We start from the raw sequence: 14,951 nt of genomic DNA on the forward strand, positions 1-14,951 counted from the left end.
ATGAGCATCGATCCATGCACCGTGCACTTGGGATCGATGGGTAAAGGCAGTAATAAAAAATACAGGAGTTCCTGGGGTCCTTGAGGTCGTTGCCTGTGGTATTTGAATCTCCAGACCCCTTTTAACTTTCAAACTTTTGACAAGGACCCCTTGACTTGGCTGCATAATTTATGTCAGGTTTTACATTACCTTATTAAAATGGGAGTCATGATGACTCACCACATATTTGGGGGGTACTTTCTATATTTGGCAGTCATGATTTTCCTGGCTTTGCTTGTGTACCGTCAAATACACCGGGACTGCAGTAAGCGCTAGACAGAAATACTTGCAGCTGATTGGCTGGAGTGTAGTCATGCCAGTAATGCATTGCGACAACCATCTTTAAATAGACAGTGGAAATTCCAAGTTTCTATTCAATGAAAATTATTTCAATCTCATTTAATTCTTAAAGTTTATAGAATTGTATATTTAAAGCAAATAGCGGAGTAGTGATAAGATGGGTATTTTTAGTTTGGTAAATATTCAGTCTGAGTTTAGATTTCCTTCGACTCGTATCAGGTATCTCAGCAAATTATTGCATCACACAAGCAGGATTTTAAGGTCATGTAACACCGTGTTATGTATGACAGTGTATGACAGTGTATGACTCTGGTTGTTGTCAGGACCTGCATCGGACGGGCTGCAGCAGCTACAGCGGCCAGGACAACGAGCAGGACCGAGCGGTGTTGAAGCGAGTGCTCCTGGCCTACGCCAGGTGGAACAAGCGGGTCGGATACTGCCAGGGATTTAATGTCATAGCTGCACTGCTGCTTGATGTCATGGACAGGAAGGAGGACGATGCGCTCATGGTGAGTCCACGTTTCCAGACAATTGTTATTGCTATACTGATTGGGCGGGGGGCACGGGTGGCCAGTCGTCAAAAGCGCTGCAATTCACTGTGCAGAGTTGCATCCCTTTGGCACACCAGAAACCTATGATTGTGGGTTCGAATCCCGGTTCACCCCGATTATGTTTCTAGGTTTGTCAGCACCATACCCGTGCTCGTGGGTTTCACTGAAGAGGTAAACGTCTGAAACCTGCATCACTTTGGGCTTTCCTCCCACATGAAGCTGACACGCCGTGATATAACTGGAATAATGTTTAAAGCGGTGTTAAACCCAACTCACTCACTCACTCACTCACTCACTCACTCACTCACTCACTCACTCACTCACTCACTCACTGCTATACTGATGGCGTGACAAACTGTTTTCGCTGATGGCGTGTCAACATACCCAGATGGCATTGACCGTAGGTCATTATATCAATCACTGGAATGTCTGGTCCAGATGAGATTATTTACAGGCTGTCATCATATCTGAAATATTACTGAAATATTGTAGCATAAAGCAACAAAAAGCAATAAACTCTATTCACTGTGATCTGTCATGATATTTTACAGGTGATGATTTACCTGATTGATCATGTGCTTCCCGAGAGCTACTTCGCCAACAACCTGCGTGCCTTGTCTGTAGATATGGCTGTGTTCCGCGACCTGCTCCGCTTCACCTACCCACACCTGGCCAAACACCTCAACCACCTGCAGAACGCTGCTCAAGATATTACCACAGGTAGGCAGAACAGTTACCTGCAGAACGCTGCTCAAGATATTACCACAGGTAGGCAAAACAGTTACCTGCAGAACGCTGCTCAAGATATTACCACTGGTAGGCAGAACAGTTACCAGCAAAATTCTGCTCAAGATATTACCACAGGTAGGCAAAACAGTTACCTGCAGAACGCTGGTGAAGATATTACCACAGGTAGGCAAAACAGTTACCTGCAGAACGCTGGTGAAGATATTACCACAGGTAGGCAAAACAGTTACCTGCAGAATGCTGGTGAAGATATTACCACAGGTAGGCAAAACAGTTACCTGCAGAACGCTGGTCAAGATATTACCACTGGTAGGCAGAACAGTTACCAGCAGAACGCTGGACAAGATATTACCACAGATAGGCAGAAAAGTAAACAAGCAGAATTCTGGTCATGATATTACCACAGGCAGGCAGATCAGGTACCTGCAGAACGCTGGTCAAGATATTACCACTGGTAGGCAGAACAGTTACCTGCAGAACGCTGCTCAAGATATTACCACTGGTAGGCAGAACAGTTACCTGCAGAACGCTGGTCAAGATATTACCACTGGTAGGCAGAACAGTTACCTGCAGAATGCTGCTCAAGATATTATCACAGGTAGGCAGATCAGTTCCCAGCAGAACGCTGCTAGTGATGTATTACTCATGAAGAGCAGTGACATACAGGTGACCTAATTATGTAAAACAGTAACCAAGGTAGGAGAATATCAAAAAACGGTATTATGTATAGAGATTTGTTAGGATGTCATTGTTTCTTCCTCAGAAAAACTGTTATGACCACAGAGTATCTACATGCTAGGAATGTGTTCCATCACGTTGTGTTCTGCTGTCTAGGTGCCTGTTACGAGCCTCCCTTGACGAACGTGTTCACCATGCAGTGGTTCCTGACTCTGTTCGCGACCTGTCTTCCAAAGTCCATCGTCCTGCGCGTGTGGGACTCGATCCTCCTGGAGGGCTCGGAGATCCTGCTTCGCACCGCCCTCACAATATGGGGCAAGCTGGCAAGGTGAGCAGCTTTGAAATACTCACATACAGTCAAGTCTCGTTAATCCGACACTCGTTAATCCGACACTCGGCTTTATCCGACACAAATGATGGGAACCGATTGATTCAGCGCTATTTAGTCCCGTTAATCCGACATTCTCGCACTCCGACTCCGACACACCTAATTTGCAACGAATTACCAAAATCACTCATTAATCAGTCTCGTTAATCCGACACAGTGGTCAGCGTACTCCGTGGTCATCTGCCCGCGAGTACACAACCCCGTGTTTTGACACGCACTGGCTGCAGAGATTAACTTTAACAATTAACACTAGATGCTGGGATCATAAAGAATTTCAAGCTTTATTATAAAAAAACAAATGAAATTACACCTCGACAATGTTGATGCTGAAGAACCACCAGCCCTAGACGTCAAGCGAACAGGGGACTTTGAGAAATGTGCCTTCAAAATGTGAGAAACAGAAAACACTGACAGACTATTTTAAGTAGATGAAGCAAGTTGTTAAGACAGTAGCACTTGCATTTACACGAGGAAACACACGGTTATTATCTATCGTGAAGATGTCCGATTTTCGATCACAAATCACTTAATTTCGTTAATCCGACATACTCGTTAATCCGACACAGCAACCAACGATGTCGGATTAACGAGACTTGACTGTATTGGAAATTAGAGCTCTTGTTGGGTACTCAAGAACTCGAGCAAGGGTCGGGTTAAATGGACTCGATTCCTACCGTATGTACTTGCGTACCAACCAACTCGACCGTCACGTATTATAGAGTATTATAGATATGGAAGAGAAACGGTACAGTCTCTTGATGCATTTTGACTGATGATGAGGCGGTCGTGTAGCCTAGTGGTTAAAGCATTCGCTCGTCACGCTGAAGACCCGGGTTCAATTCCTGACATGGGTACAAAGCCCATTTCTGGTGTCCCCCGCCGTGGTATGGCTGGAATATTGCTAAAAGCGGCGTAAAACCATATTCACTCACTCATTTGACTGTGGTGATGCAAGAAAAGACAAAATGTTGACTATGGGGCATATTGCTGTTAAAATCCAGGTTATGTTAGGAGTCGCGGAACTTGAGTCCACATTTTTTTTTATCAGTCTGATATCTATTGGAAATGCACTTTCACAACAGATAAATTCTATGAATAGTGTTGTGAGAAATGCTATTTAGTTTTGGTAAGGCCCACTAGGTGTGAGTCCGCATCACTCTATTGTTTGAAGGAAGGACCAACTAAACTGGACCGAGTGGTCAGATTGTGTGTCACCAGGATCCAGGGATGTTGCTCATGATATCACGGGTTTATCTGGTCCATTGGTTTGATTGTTATTATACCCCCGACCTTTTAGGTATAGTTATACCAAGGTTCCGTCCATCTGTCCGTCCGTCCGTCCGTCCGAAAACTTTGTCCGCGCGATTTCTCTTAAACTATTCATTGGATTCATCTCAAACTTAGTACATATAATCTGAGTCATGGAGGGGAGCAGTCAAAAGAAAAAAAATGTTTTTAATAATTTTCCATTTTTTTATGAATTTTTCAAACCCTAACCCTATCCATTTTTTAATTTGAAACTACTGACACACTAGGCGGGTCGGGGGTATTAGTGAGCCACGCTCACTTTTGCCCTTGTTAACCTGTGTATTAGGTCAAGAACAGAATGCATGGTCAATGGCAGCCATACTTTTTACTTCTCCCATCATGCCTCTGTACACTTCCTGTCCCTTAGAACATACACAAAAAGTGCCCCTTAAATACCACAATCCTTAGTATTCTGTTGATAGTCCTGACAGGATCATAAAACAACCTCCAAACGGTGAATTTGAAAGAAACTGCTTCATATAAATGTATATACCGTATTCAACGTAATAAGCGCCCAGGGCACTCTAAAATTAGAAATAGGGAGCTCTTATTAGAATATTATTTTGAGTTGAAAGATCGTAAATTTCTTGGTTTATGCTGACAGCCTGAAATGTTTATATACGACAGATATATTTTTCCAGGATTTAATTGCCCATAATTAAGGTTGCATATAACATACCAGTGTGTATTATACACAAATAAATCAATCTTGTGTACATTAATCAATTGGAAGGGGTGCTAATTGAGATTGTTCACCAGCCAATACATTAGCAAATATCGCCGTGGGCGCTTATTAGAGCATGGCGCTTATTACGTCGAATACGGTAAACTGTTTTATAATTATGGATTTTAACAAAATGTTTTATGTTGAACATAATGAGCAATAGATGACCTCCTGTGTTGTCCTACAGGAGGATTAAGTCGGTGACCAGTGCGGACGAGTTCTACACCCTGATGGGGGACCTGGCGGCAGACATGATCCAGGGGACGATCTTTAATGCTGATGATTTCATTAAAGTAAGAGGACTTCTTTCACTCGTATTGTCAATCATGAAATTAGTGCGAGCATAAAATGAATGCGGAAAATGCAGGTGTCCTTGCTCACATTAATAAAGTGACACAACTCAATCTGGATCTTTTGGAGTATTTTGTCATGTTGGGTTCTCGGAAAATGGGCGAAAATATATAGAAAAACTTCAATAAACAATGTAATTGTCTACTAGATTTAAGCATTGGTGCTCAGTATGTTTGCACAAGTTGTAAAAGCAGATATGACAGTCGCCGACCTTGTATGACGCCATCTTTGATCTTGGTAACCTTGTCATGTAATGTCATTACAAGTAAAACACTGCTCATGTAATGTCATTACAAGTAAAACACTGCTCATGTAATGTCATTACAAGTAAAACACTGCTCATGTAATGTCATTACAAGTAAAACACTGCTCATGTAATGTCATTACAAGTAAAACACTGCTCACCCTTGTTTGCCAGTTAGTTTTTAGAGTCCAAAGGAAGGACTCACATTAATTTCTTGGGCATTTAGTCAGGGGTTGACACTGGCATTAATTTCCTGATTGACAGTATATTATACAGGATTGTCTGTTAATATCGACGGTTTCTGCTAAAGTATTCGCACTGAGGGACCTCCTATATTTAAGGACCCTTCATTATCCTCATTTTTAAACATTGACGTGTAGGCAACAATTTGAGTGCATATTTGGTTTGTTTTACGTCCTTTTAGTTTATCTATTCAAATCTTCTTCGCAAAATTTTTTTTGTTACATTTATTTTTTTATGTTTTTTTTTTTAAACATTGATGTGCAGGCAACAATGTTGGGTAAAACCTATTTAATTTGAAATCCTTGCGACCCAAAATAATACAGTGAACATGTCAAGTTGCCTATCAAGAAAATCCGAATTATCTACTTACCTGGTTTTTCACTATCAACAAGGGTTTCAAACTTATTTATAGTTTACATGATTTACAAAGAGACTGTTTGATTGTTGAGGTGTTTTTTTCTCATTAATGGTGAGTGAAGACGACATACCCCAGTCAGTGTCTGCGAGGTGCATGTGTTGTTTCTCGATTGATCTCACAAGCTCATCGGGAGCACGGGTGGCCCAGTCATCTAAGGTGCCGCGATTCGCTGTGCAGAGTTGCGTCCCCTGGACACGCCGGAAACCTATGATTGTGGGTTCACCCCGATTATGTTTCTAGGTTTGTCAGCACCATACCCGTGCTCGTGGGTTTCACCGAAGTGGTAAACGTCTGAGATCTGCATCACTCCGGTCTTTCCTCCCACATTAAGCTGACACACCGCGATATAACTGGAATACTGTTAAAAGCGGCATTAAACACAACTCACTCACTCACAAGCTCATCAGTCGCTATGAGCTGACATACAGAACTGAAATATTAACATAAATAATTCCAACAGCACCTGACTCTGATATATGGTCTGTTTGTGCATTTTGCACATTTTAAGCTCACCTGACTAAAATAGGAAAATCAATGAGCAAATTTGTGGCACGTCCTTCCGTATGGTTGTCCGTCCATCCTTCGTCAACATTTGCTTTTTCGACACATCTTCAGAAACTAGAAGGCTTTAGGAGTTGATTAATCTCATTTACAAACACTCAAAAAAGTGCCCACAAAATTCTGATCCGATTTCTAATATGGGTGGCATTTTCAAGAATTGGCCATATTTTTTCAAAATGTATTGAAATTTGGCATGGGGATAGTTAACATACATGTACCTTTTTTTTGCGGTATGGTGAATTTTGACCTTGTTCAGCCTTTACAGCATCAGCATTAGAATTTGGCCCTAGTCCTATAGTCATTGCGAAATTGCCCCATTGTTAAGGTATGATAAGGACAAGTGGAAATTTCCCCTATTCAAATGTTTTGCAATATGTCATTATGAGGACTTGTGAGCATGACAGTGAAAATATAGTGAAAAGCTGTCATGAGCAATAAACATCAGTGTATCTTCGACCCTACGACACTCTGGCCTGCCATCCTGTTCATCAACTTATCTGCATGCACTGGGGATCAATGGCAAAAGGTTTTTGCATACGGTTGCCTTGGAAACCAATCTTGAATTAAAAAAGTTAATTTGGAGGGCTGCTGGTGGGATGGTCCAGTCAACATATCACCATCCAACATGAGAATGTTGAAACAAGTTCAAACACGCCCAAATTGTCCACAAATTCCACAGCATTTGACAATTTGACTGGTGTGTCAGTGGTCAAAGCAAAAACAGCCACTGCTTCATCTGTTACAAGGCCTCGTGACCTTCAGCACTTAAAAGAGGGGTGTCATCCTTGTGACAGATTATTTATTTGGTGAAGCTGAAATTTGGCGTGCAGTTTAATTCCTTGTTATGTTTTTTTAATAATATTTTAATAAATTTAAATAGCTGATAACTAATAACACTCAACATTGTTGTAAAGGATGGTACCACAATATTTTTTTATATTATATTGAATCTTTTTATTTTTATTTATCTCGCTGAAGATGTTTGTCCCAAAATAAGGTGGAAGTGTCATTAAATTATTTTTTCATAAGTAAGGTGAACTACAGAGCCTTTTTTTCTACCTACACAATATATGGTTTCAAAGGATCACAATTACAGAACGATGCAGTTAGGACATATCCATTGAGATACAAATATCATTTGAGACGTTTTCAATTTTTCATCCACGGCTATTTTCCAAAGGAAGGTAATTTGACATATGAGATAAATTTCGCATTTGAGAAAAAATCCTTTCTGTTAGTGAATAATACATTTGCATTCATCAACTTTCATTACTTTTAATATATCGCATACTGATGTATGATATTTGTAAATAGCACAACATACCCTGAAGCAGAGATACAGATAAGCTGTGTATTTGCGTAAAATACTCCCCAAACATATTCAAAACCCAATTACTTTCAATTATCTTGCGTAAAAAATGCATGCATTAAAGGAAAAACTCAAATGTATAAAAACAGTACGTGTTAATATCCAATGAAGCTTTTTCAGCATGCGTACAACAGAGCTAATTTCCGAAACACAATTATGAGCTTATTTACATTCTGAGTCAAGCCTATATATTTAGAACTGTTATATATATCTAAAACATTATTTCAGTTTATTTAAATCTTAAAATGTTAAAAAAAATTGGAAAAAAACCAATAGAGTGATGAATGGATGAGTGAAATAATATTGGTCAAAGTTCGCGAAAGATGACACAAAAATGGATGTCCGCAGATCTTTGGTTAGCGGTAGCAAGAACTAAGGTCAGATTTTAATGAGATTGACTGTAATATAGCTTGAACACTGCAACAAACAAACAAGTCCACTGAAATGCCATAGAGCTTGTTCCCTTGTTAGTACGAGTCTTTGTGTTCTGGGGGGACTGGGGCGGTCGGGTAGCCTAGTGGTTAAAGCGTTCGCTCGTCACGCCGAAGACCAGGGTTCGATTCCCGACATGGGTACAATGTGTGAAGCCCATTTCTGGTGTCCCCCGCGGTGATATTGCTGGAATATTGCTAAAAGCGGCGTAAAACCAAACTCACTCACTCACTCACTCTGGGGGACTGGTGGCCTAGTAAGACGACGTAATTCTTTGTGCAAGTCTGTGATCATAGGTTCGAATCCCAGATTCGCCGTGGTTACGTTTTCCTGGTTTTTCAGCTTATACCTGTGCTCTGTGTGAAGTTCACAAAAGGGTAAAACGTCTACGACCTGCATTCCTCCCAGACCTATCTGACACGCTGTGATATACTGTAAAACGTGAATTTAACGCGAGCGTGAATTAAATGCGAAAAATGCGAGTAGTCTTTGCTCGCATTATTAAACATCGCATTAATATCAACAATAAGACATTTTGGATAGCAGATATACCAACTTAGACATACGCTGAAAACAAACAACTATGTATTCCACATCATTGTTTATTGAGCAGCACTTGTAACAAGTATATAAACAATGTCATTGAAACACTAATTACATCCTGTGAATTGTCACTGCTTGGGTCAAGACAAGTGTTCTACTCACTCATGTCATCACTGATCACACCTGCAAGTTCAGACAGACGCCACCCAACACAGTGTCTTTGCTCTTAGCGACTGCGTCAAAGGCCGACACGAGCCAGCGTGCACGTATTGTTTTAGCTGAAGTACTCTACTCAGCGCTCATAAGCGGTGCTATTTGGTGTGTGATTTGATTAAGGTGAGAATTCTCCTGTAAACCTGACAGAGGACATTTTGTTTAGATATAAATCCACTGATGCTTGAGGGGAGGGGGTGTAGATTTTTTGGCTAGAGGCCAGTGGTCGCATTCTTTTGGAGACGCATTAATTTCACGTTTTACAGTATATTGTTCCGAGCAGTGTTTATCCAAACTCCCTCACTCATTCTGGTGTTCTCTTCCTTTCAGTCCATCTACTCCCTATCCCCCTTCCCCTTCCCCCAGCTGAGTGAGTTGCGTGAGAAGTACACGTACAACATCCGACCCTTCACCAACACCGCCAACACCGGCAAGAAGGGCGGGTCTCGTGTGGCCAAGAATGTTCTGTACAGTGACGAGGACGACCTGGACGATGAGGACATAGAGGCCATCACCTGCTTCCAGGGCTTTGTGCCGCAGGGCATGAAAGGAAGGGGTACGTCAATTGTAGGGGTACACGATACAGGTACATCACGATACGATACGTATCTCGATTTTGGGGTCAAGATACAGATACGTATCTCGATACAGCAATAACGACCTTTTATGTGTAAATTTAGAAGCAAACTTTTTAATTACATATCACATTCACAATTATGTGTTCTCATCACTATCAGTAGATTATTTTGTAAAATAATAATACGTAGAAAAGGTTGAATCTGTTTATTCAAACAAGTGTCAGAAACTACCAAGTTTTCGCATGTGTCAAATTCAGAAAATAAGACGTTTCGATTCGAATAGAAAAATCAAACGCGAACAAATGAATACCGAGTTCATTAAAATGTCTTATCGATATAAATTTACATGTATCTCGTTTCGAATCGTAAGAATTATCTACCGATGCATCGGTACAATTTGTGAATCGTGACATCCCTAGGGAATTGTTTACGCGTTTGTGTAACATTGTGCAAAGGATTTATCGGATTAATTTATCTCATAGATAACGCTATCCATTATCTACTACTTAAAAGAAGTTAATGAACCCTAGATTCCATATTGTTACTATAAATATTCTGTCATGCCATCGGGTGTTCTTTAACTTTTTTGAGAGGTATATGATAAATTAACATTCACTTACTCACTCCTACCTGTGAAGATCCAGCTCAGAATCGGTCTTCAGCAACCCATTCTTGCCGTAACAGGCGACTATGCTTGTTATAGGAGGCGACTTACGGGATCAGGTGCTCAGGCTCGCTAACTTGGTTGATGCATGTCATTGCATCCAATAACATAGATCAATGCTCATGATGTAAATCACTGGATTGTCTGGTCCAGACTTGATTATTTACAGACCGAAGTCGTATAGCTGGAGTGCGGCGTTAAACAACAAACAAACAAACAAACAAAGATCACTCATTCCCTGTATCGTTTCAGGTGACGGTGACTTGGGTTCGGGGTCAGCCGACATCTCGGCCCTGGGGCCGGGGGCCTATGGCATCCATCCCGACGCCCAGGGAGCCGGGCCAGTCTACATGGAGAGGATGTGCACAGACATCGGCAGTCTGCAGAAACAGTACGAGAAACTGCGACTAAGACAGAGACAGGCACACATCATCATATCAGGTGAGGTCATTGATTCACTGATGTTTTAGGGCGGTCGGGTAGCCTAGTGGTTAAAGCGTTCGCTCGTCACGCCAAAGACCTGCGTTCGATTCCCGACATGGGTACAATGTGTGAAGCCCATTTCTGGTGTCCCCCGCCGTGATATTGCTGGAATATTGCTAAAAGCGGCGTAAAACCATACTCACTCACTCACTCACCACTGATGTTTTAGACACTTTATGTTGACTCTGTTGAATGGGGATGTTCCAAATCTCAAAATTGGGATGTTTGCAAACATATTTTACCATTCCGTCTATTTTTTCAATGGGGTCCCAGACATCTAAGGTGCCAAAATGTGCTGTGCAGAGTTGCCTCCCTTAGGCATGCCAGAAAACAACGATCGTCTGGTCGAATCCTGAGTCACGCTGAATATGTTTCTAGGGGCCATGGTTTCACTGATGTGATAAACATCTGAGACCTGCATCACTTCAGCCTTTCCTCCCACATCAGGCGGTAGGTAGCCTTGTGTTTAAAGTGGTTGATTGTCACGCCGAAGACCCGCGTTCGATTCCCGACATGGGTACAATGTGTGAAGCCCATTTCTGGTGTCCCCCGCCGTGATATTGCTGGAATATTGCTAAAAGCGGCATAAAAACAAAACGCACAAACTCATGTACTTCAAACTTCTAAATCAAAGTGTATTTTGACAATTTTGCTATTTTCTCCATCAGCTGCCTCTGCAAGACAGTCACCAAAGCCAAAAGCAACCGTCTTGGTCCCCAAGATTGAAAGCCCGCTGGCCATGAACCACCTGTTTATAGGGAAGCATGCTGGAGGCCGCAACAGACTCGTAGCCGAGGGGCCGAAGATTGTCTCTGTGTTCAACCACTGCGAGAAATATCCTCAACTGGAAGGTCCAATCAGGAGGGAAAAACGTTCCAGTTCTGCCAGTTCTGCCAAATCGGAACCTAAACGTGAAAGCTTCAGTAGCTGTGGGACACTGGAGGATATGAGTGAGGGCGTCAGCCGGGACAGAGAAGGCAGTGAAGGCGAGATGCCCATGTCAAGTCCGGATATTATGCAAGGAGAGGATCTGGACTTGTCCCAGTTTGATACTTCAGGGAGTATTGAGGAGAAAACTGAAAATGTGAATAATAATGCCAGTGTTGATATGGTCAGTGATGCAAGACCAGTTTCTAGTGATTCTGTGGATGGGAGGATGGTGGCAGACGTCCATCATGTCGATGCGGTGATACCTGCTGATGCAGATGCTGTGAACTCCGGTGCAGATTCGTTACCCAATGGAGCAGACGTCGTTTCGGGCTCCAATGAAACACTTTGTTCTCAGCCAGACATCACAGTCAGTGACGCGAGAACAGATTCACTGACTTTCGACCGAGGGGTAATGAATGATTCAGTAACAGAAGATTACCCAGGAAGCAGATACAAGAATTCAATTGATAAGGAAAATCTGAAAATGGACAGATACTCCCGACCTAAACCAGATCTTAGGTTAAAGTTCAGTACAAGGAACTCCAGTACATCGGAGTCTGACACTGGTCCCAGTCCGAACCAGATGCACACAGACATGCTCACCAAATTTGTTTACATTGCCAGTAAACAACACAATAACAAAACAAAAAGCTCAAGATCGTCGTCTTCATCGTCACAGTCGACTACACCTACCACTCCGGATGTATTCAATTCAGTCAAGCCCTCATCCCCAACCAAACCTTTCAAGCCTTTCCCCATGAAACAGTTGAACTCGAACCGAGCCAAGAATGGACTAAAATTGGGGCTCTACACAAGCTCCACCTTACAGCAATTAGAAAAACAAGGGAAGCGATCTCAGGGGTCTTTCTTCAAAGTCAAGAATGCTTCATGATGGGATGGAAGAACAGAGCAAGTCTACAATGGTAAACTACTCAATAAAAGTTAGGGACCAACCGATTCTTTCATATTACTAAGTTAAAGAACACCCGTTGGCTTGAGAGATTAACTATAATAATATGAAGAATCCGGTGATCCTTAACCTTTTTCAGTAGTATATAATGTATAAATGATGCTATGGCTGAAAGTTATGTTGAAGTTCCATATATCAGTAAAACCTACATATTTTCGATTGGAAATAGATTTGGAGAGAGAGGGGTGACTGATAGCAACCATATTGGATATTTCAGGAAGTTTGAACATGGAGTTGAGATTTTTTGTGGTGGCATGAAAGATTATTGCAAGACTGAGAGTGTTGACAGTAAACAGCAAAATAAATCAAGATTGTATTAGTACCGGTACTTTGCTGGTTTTTCTATCATCTGTTTTTCATTTCATTACAGGGAGTGGGCAATTTGTACATTTGAATTAAAACATTGTAAATATGATCCAATAAATGATATGAAATCCAAGAGCCAAAATTTCAACTTACATTTGGGACAATCAGGGAAATTCATACAGTTCATCGTCTTGGTATCGTCTGCTTGTATAGACTCCCCATTGTAATTCATTCGCATCATTTAGGGTCCCGGAATAGCCGATAGTTTTTTGTGTAAATTACTGAGTAGTCTATTTTCACAATCTCATTAAAATCAGATCTTAGTCCTCGCTTCCGCTAAACAAAGATCTGATGACATCCCATTACGGGTCACGTCAGACCGAATTTGCGCCAACTTTCACCGACCAATGGAATGACTGACAAGAAGTCGACATTAGCCAATCAGAAGGCAGCTTTCTCATGCTTTACGGAACTAATTTCAAATTGGCCACTACGCTTCGAAACATATGTTGAGAAATTCTCGATTAAAAATTTGAAAACTTAACAAAAGAACATTCTGGAATGGCTAATAGATGGTCTAGATTGTATGGATTCAGTCGTTAAGCCCGTTACTATCATTCGGAATACCCTCGTTAAAGTTTTTGAGGTTGCATGAATAGAAATCACATTCCGACTGTCACTTTCATGATCTGGTAAGCCACACTCTGATTGGTCGGAGGAAAGGTTGGTCTGACGTGACCCGTAATAGGATGTCCTCAGGTCCTTGTTAAGCGGAAGCGAGAACTAGGATCTGATTTTAATGAGATTGTCCATTTTCATTATCGTTAATTTATGCATGAATGGAAGGCCAGGGCCCACTTGCACAAAGGGATCTTAGCGCTAAGATGATCATAACTACTACAACTAGCATACTTTAACACAGGCTTACAATAGTCGTAGCACTAAGATCACTTTGTGCAAGGGGGCCCTGATGTTTCAGACAGGATATAATCATGACAATAACATGTTTTCTCATCGAGGGAAGTGTAAATATGATATCAAAAGAATGTTTTTCTTGATAATGGGAGTTATTGATATTATTTAAGACAGGAGTTATCTCTCATGTATGAAAGATTTAAAAGGTGAAATGCCAGAAAAGCGAATATGAAATATTGACAAATATAAGTGTTAATCGCCCATGTATGAAAGATTTGAGAGGTGAAATACCTGTGAAAAATGGTCTGAGTATTTCAAAGTATGATTGATAATTTGTTAAATCTATTCACCTTTTTGAAATTATATGATTTACAGAAACGGTTTATCCTTAATCAGAACCTAATTTTGGGTGAAGGAATCTTGTATTAGGTTCTATGTATTTCGGAAATTTGCCGAACTAATCAATCTCGGATCATGTTTTGATTTCGTAACACAGCTCAACATCTTCTAATTTATGTTCAAATCAAATTTTCTTCTCCAGAAAAATGTCTTAAAACTGTTATGAATTTGTCCAATTTATTTACATTTGATTCAGTTTTGCATGAAACGGAAAACTGATGATAGTTATCCTCTTTGTAATGCATGAAGTTTGTGATAACCATGGCAACATCTAACAAGTGTACATACTATATACACGTAAATTGTGTTAAGTGTTTAAAACTACACAATGAAAATTGCAGAGCCAGTTGAAAGCATTTATTTTCTTAAGGTGTGATGGATGGGTGAATTATTGAAGTGATGAAGAGGCATCAGGAATGAATATGGCAATAAGATAATAAGTTTTGATGAATGAACGAATGAATATGTGATGGTCCATGACATATGGAAAATATATAGAGCATTTCAAACTTGAATTAATGTCATGTTATTCAAACTCTGCTGTGTCAATGTTGCAAAACAGACATAATCTTGACTTTTTCTCTGCACACACCATTA

At 41.0% G+C, this 14,951-nt stretch overlaps 1 protein-coding gene across 3 annotated transcripts in view; it reads left to right on the forward strand.

Moving 5' to 3' along the window:
• LOC124118028 (TBC1 domain family member 30-like) overlaps positions 1–13,452 on the forward strand; it is a 129,247-nt gene extending 115,795 nt beyond the window's left edge. For 2 of the 3 annotated variants that reach the window (XM_046480070.2, XM_046480071.2), the window contains 7 exons: positions 663–848; positions 1,442–1,610; positions 2,472–2,643; positions 4,923–5,028; positions 9,440–9,665; positions 10,604–10,792; positions 11,503–13,452. In XM_046480070.2, coding sequence (XP_046336026.2) covers positions 663–848; positions 1,442–1,610; positions 2,472–2,643; positions 4,923–5,028; positions 9,440–9,665; positions 10,604–10,792; positions 11,503–12,656 — 2,202 coding nt within the window. In that variant the 3' untranslated portion in view covers positions 12,657–13,452. Of the gene's footprint in view, positions 1–662; positions 849–1,441; positions 1,659–2,471; positions 2,644–4,922; positions 5,029–9,439; positions 9,666–10,603; positions 10,793–11,502 lie in introns of all 3 variants that reach the window. The other variant, XM_048397156.1, reaches the window with a different exon arrangement.
• The last annotated feature ends 1,499 nt before the right edge of the window (positions 13,453–14,951 follow it).

The sequence above is a fragment of the Haliotis rufescens genome, unplaced genomic scaffold (assembly GCF_023055435.1).
Source record: "Haliotis rufescens isolate VD_foot unplaced genomic scaffold, xgHalRufe1.0.p SCAF_16, whole genome shotgun sequence".
Lineage (NCBI taxonomy): Eukaryota > Metazoa > Mollusca > Gastropoda > Lepetellida > Haliotidae > Haliotis > Haliotis rufescens.